Source organism: Sinocyclocheilus grahami, unplaced genomic scaffold, assembly GCF_001515645.1.
Source record: "Sinocyclocheilus grahami isolate Dianchi unplaced genomic scaffold, SAMN03320097.WGS_v1.1 scaffold80.1, whole genome shotgun sequence".
In the NCBI taxonomy this organism is placed as follows: Eukaryota; Metazoa; Chordata; class Actinopteri; order Cypriniformes; family Cyprinidae; genus Sinocyclocheilus; species Sinocyclocheilus grahami.
In genome coordinates, this window is record NW_015505259.1 from 1,818,315 (window position 1) to 1,823,240 (window position 4,926).

At 35.4% G+C, this 4,926-nt stretch overlaps 1 protein-coding gene across 1 annotated transcript in view; it reads left to right on the forward strand.

Annotated features, from left to right (window-relative positions):
• LOC107586355 (cytochrome b-c1 complex subunit 1, mitochondrial) overlaps positions 1-4,926 on the forward strand; it is a 41,154-nt gene that overhangs the window by 17,305 nt on the left and 18,923 nt on the right. The window contains exons 2-8 of the mRNA XM_016273678.1: positions 1,356-1,496; positions 1,851-1,937; positions 2,774-2,903; positions 3,112-3,310; positions 3,728-3,807; positions 3,916-4,031; positions 4,133-4,276. Of these exons, the coding sequence (XP_016129164.1) occupies positions 1,356-1,496; positions 1,851-1,937; positions 2,774-2,903; positions 3,112-3,310; positions 3,728-3,807; positions 3,916-4,031; positions 4,133-4,276 (897 nt within the window). The remainder of the gene's footprint in view (positions 1-1,355; positions 1,497-1,850; positions 1,938-2,773; positions 2,904-3,111; positions 3,311-3,727; positions 3,808-3,915; positions 4,032-4,132; positions 4,277-4,926) is intronic.

Sequence of the window (4,926 nt, forward strand, 5' to 3'; positions counted from 1 at the left end):
AGTGAAAAGTACAATATTTGTCTTTCAAATGTAGTGAAGTTAAAGTAATAAGTTCCCAGAAAAAATAATACTCAAGTAAAGTACAGATACTCAAAAAGTGTACTTAAGTACAATACTCAAGTAAATGTACTTAGTTACTGTCGGGCTCTGGTATCAGTGCACTGGATCAGTGCCTTCTCTTAAAGTAAAGTGACAGCACTTTCTTAATGTTAATCAAACAGCAACAACATGGAAATCTCTCACTGCTCTTGATTGAATAACTTTTGTAACTTTAACAAGGATTAATCTTTAATTTATACAGTCAAATATGCAATGTTATTTTACATTTGATTTATTACATTTCTGTACCTAAAAACTATGTTAGACCTACCCAAAAAAACTGAAAAGCTCTGTTTATTTTATTTGTATCTTTTTTCACTGTTCATTTATTTGTGCTGTTGCTTGTAGTTAGATTATTTGTTATTTTCTTTATTTTTATTTGACAATGTAGTTTTTTCCCTAAACCTAGCACATACCGAACCGTACCGAAACCGTGACTCTAAAACCGTGAGTAAGTTGAACCGTTGCACCCCTAGTGGTTAGTTAAATAGTAAAACCATGGTCAATTTTTGTAAGGGAAGTTGTAAAATAAATGTAAATAAGTTAGCCAGCTTACATAACATTTCACAGTTACAGTAATTGTGTATTTCGTCAGCTTATTTAGGCTAATAGTATACAAAAAAGCCAAGGAATCATATGATCAGGATGTTAAAATAAACAAAAATCTCACCTTTCAGAGTAGACATTGATAAGCATGTCAAAGCCAGGTTCATCACTTGTGGCTTTTCCGATATGGTCTGTGCATATTTGCTGCGCGTTTCTGTGTTTGGTTGTGTTGTGAGTATTTGCAGTGCGTTTCTGTGTTTGGTTGTGTTGAGAGTATATGTAGTACATGTGTTGTCAAACTGATGAAGATGTTTTCTTAACTTGCGGATGGTTTTGTATTTGCAGCACGTTCAGCTCTCGGCCACCGTACTAATTCCTATTAGCAGTGTTTACTGCTGAAAAGCATTGCTATCACAACAATATATAAAACAGTTAAGTTATGTTGTTGTAATATTTTTTACAATATATGACTTATTAAAAAAACATAAAAAATATCTCTGGCTACTGGGTCAAATCAACCACTTTATTCAGATCTTGTCTTATCGGTCAGCCTTTTGTCTATATCATTGAGTTAGTCTGTGATTTTTGGTTTGCTTTTAATATTAATACAAGGAACTTTCACCATATACTTACAGTGGGTACGGAAAATATTCAGACCCCCTTAAATTTTTCACTCTTTGTTATATTGCAGCCATTTTTCATTATTTTAGCCTCTTCTGCTGTCTCTGAGACGAGGACAGGCCTCTGTGTCATATGCTCAGAGCCTGCTAGGAGCTCCAGAAACACGGCTAACTTCTCTAAGCAATGGCTTGAGGATTGCCTCTGAAGAGACCAACCAAGCCACATGCACGGTAAATAGCTGTTTTTAGACTGTAAAAATCAATTTTATTTATTTATTTTTTGCAGTTGTGATTTTAATTCTCATTGAGGGAATTGTAAGGTCCTCACACTTTCTAGCACTCTAAAGTTGTTGCAATGAAATATAAGTACCTGAAATATAACATTTTTAATTTGGTTAAAAAAAAAAAAAAGTTAAATAAAGTAAATGTTTTATGCATGTCAAAAATAACAGGACTTGAAAAAAGCCTGAAGAACTGTACTTTAATTTTTCCATTTCCAAATGTTTATCCAAAAGGAAACTCAAAAGGAAATCAACCTGAACTGCTGATGTAATTCTTCTGCTTTTCATCTGTCTGGCTTTGTAGGTTGGCCTTTGGATAGATTGTGGGAGCAGATATGAGTCTGAGAAGAATAATGGAGCTGGATTTTTCCTGGAGCATATGGCCTTTAAAGTAAGCAATAAACCTTTACTTGGTTTCATTCTCTCTAAAACATTGTTACTAGGGCTGGGTATTACTGCCTAATGATCATGTCATGATATGACTTGAAGAATTATATTATCTTAACATCATATTAGATCTTGATTGTTACCAATCAAAAAAATGTTTACAGTTCAAATGTAATAAAAATGCACCGTATCGTAAACTTAAATTATAGTTCACCCAAAGATGAAAATTATGTATTTTTACTCACCCTTTACTTGTTCCAAACCTGTATGAGTTTGTTTCTTCTGCTGGGTACAAAAGAATATATTTTGAACAACGTTAGTAACCAAACTGTTGCTGGTAGCAGTTGACTTTTTCCATACGGTGGAAGTAAATGGCTACTGGCAATTGCTTCTTTCCCAACATTCTTCAAAATATCATCTTTTGACCTTTGTATTTTGCTTATTAGGGTGTGTTTCACTTTGCTTTTTTATGCCCTCCCCTCACTTATGTCCCTTCATCTCATTGATGGATGGATGTACGCATCCTGCAGGGATTCCCACAGAGGAAGTGCTTAGGGAAGCTTACTAGTGTGTGTCTAAAAGTGAAGTGGAAATGCACCCTGAGTGTTTTACATAGTGGGAAATCTGAGGTCAGGTTTTGATGACATTTGCAATGATTATTGAATTCTAGGACTTCATACGAGCACCTGATGTAAAATGCTTAATCTGTTTATAGTAAGAAAAACATGAATATTGTTAATTGGAATTGGCTGTAGGCTTGTAGTGTGAAAGCAATTTAAAAATTGTAATGTTGTTTCACTAATTTGCACACTTTTTATTCCAAACTGTTCTTGGATCAAGGGCACAAAGAAGCACCCACAGTCCGCTCTTGAACATGCAGTGGAGTCTATGGGAGCTCACTTGAGTGCATACACCTCACGGGAACGTACTGCTTACTATATGAAGACCCTTGCCAAGGACTTGCCTAAAGGTTATACAACAAACAAAAAAGAGAGGCCAATTTTTCAAACAGGCGCAGTTTCTTCATGCTAATGTGGATAGATAAATGACCTGATAGATCTAGATGAGCTCTAGAATGGAGTATGTCATGTTGGCATAGAACATGTAGTCTTTCTCTGAATAATCCGGAAGTGTTACTCTTTCTTAGTAATGTCATCTCTTTATTGTATTCTTTTTAGCGGTGGAGCTCTTGGCAGAAGTAGTGCAGAGCTCATCTTTGAGTGAGGCTGATATAGAGCAGCAGAGGAGTGTGGTGCTAAGAGAGCTGGAAGAGGTGCAAGGTAGCTTGCAGGATGTTTGCCTGGATCTGCTCCATGCTACTGCCTTCCAGGGTACTCCTCTGGGCCATAGTGTTCTTGGTCCCTCTGCCAATGCCAGGTACACACATAGCCTTGAGATAATTTAATATGATTCATATGCTTGCATTGTGGATATGCTGACATTTTGTTCGGCATACGTAAGTGCACATTTAAATAAAAATGTGAATTGCATTGCAAAGTTTAGGATTTACAGTGGGGAAAAAAAGTATTTAGTCAGCCACCAGTTGTGCAAGTTCTCCCACTTAAAAAGATGAGAGAGGCCTGTAATTTTCATCATAGGTATACCTCAACTATGAGAGACAAAATGAGGGGGAAAAAATCCAGAAAATCACAACAGAACTTTCGAAAACTGAAACTGGATTGGATTAATTCTCATTGATGAAAATTTGTGTAAATGCAAACATACCTAATGAAACCTGTTCCTAAAGAATTTAATGGAATTTATTTTATTTTTTTTGCTCTTTGTATTTTCAAGGATACTAACTCGTAATGATTTAGTGGAATACATCAATAGCCATTATAAAGCTCCTCGCATGGTCCTGGCTACAGCTGGAGGTACTGCTCTTGAACTGTTATCAAACTTGTCATACAGTAGTGTTTAAATAGAAAACCCACACAAAGCTGAGTTGATTGCTTAAACACTGTCTTTCTGTTCTGCTGCAGGAGTAAACCATGATGAGCTTGTGGCTCTGGCTAAGCAGCATTTCAGTGGTGTTTCTTTTGAATATGAAGGTGATGCTGTACCTGTTCTGTCCCCATGCCGTTTCACTGGGAGTGAGGTAGCTTTATTAATTGCATGTGTGTATGAGAGGGTTTGTTTATTGCCATTACTTGACCAGTTGATTTACTTTCTGTTGGTCTGATCTTGTCTTGCTTTCAGATTCGTATGCGTGATGATGCAATGCCTCTAGCACACATTGCTATTGCTGTAGAGGGAGCTGGAGCTGCCAGCCCTGATATTGTGCCACTTATGGTTGCCAATTCCATCATTGGTAGCTATGACATCACATTTGGAGGTGGCAAGGTTAGTTTACAACTTTGCTTAAATTTCATTTCCTAAACATTTGTTTAGCGTGTTCAGGGATTCTCGATGCTACTTGAATTCTTTGGCAAATTAAGATGGCTCCTGGAAAATTCAGCATAAGGATTTCACCTAAAAGCTGTTATAAAGTGCACAATAAGCTTTTTGCTTTGTTCCATATCTTGAAAGTAGAAATGAAATAAGCAGGATGTTGTAATCAAGTATGAGAATTCATTCTGTTTTGATGAAATGCAGCACAGAGCAAGCTTAAACATTGTCATTGTTAGTCAGTCTCTTGATTTCTTCACCCACAGATATGATCAACTCACAGGCATTTTTGTCAATTGTCATTCCTATGTTAATAGTTCCATTTAAATATTAAGAGTTCATGATGCAGAATATTGTTTTTTTTACGGATGTACGTATTATGATTACATATTAAATATCAGATGTTACATTTATGTCTAAATTAAAAAATAAAACACTAAACGCAAAAATTAGTTTTACATGCTTAAAGGGGAATTTGGCCATCACGACATTTATAATGTACAGTAATAAAAATGATGTGTTTAAAGGTTTACTTTTTTTTATTATATATATATATATATATATATATATATATATATATATATATAAATTAAGAGAGCAAAACA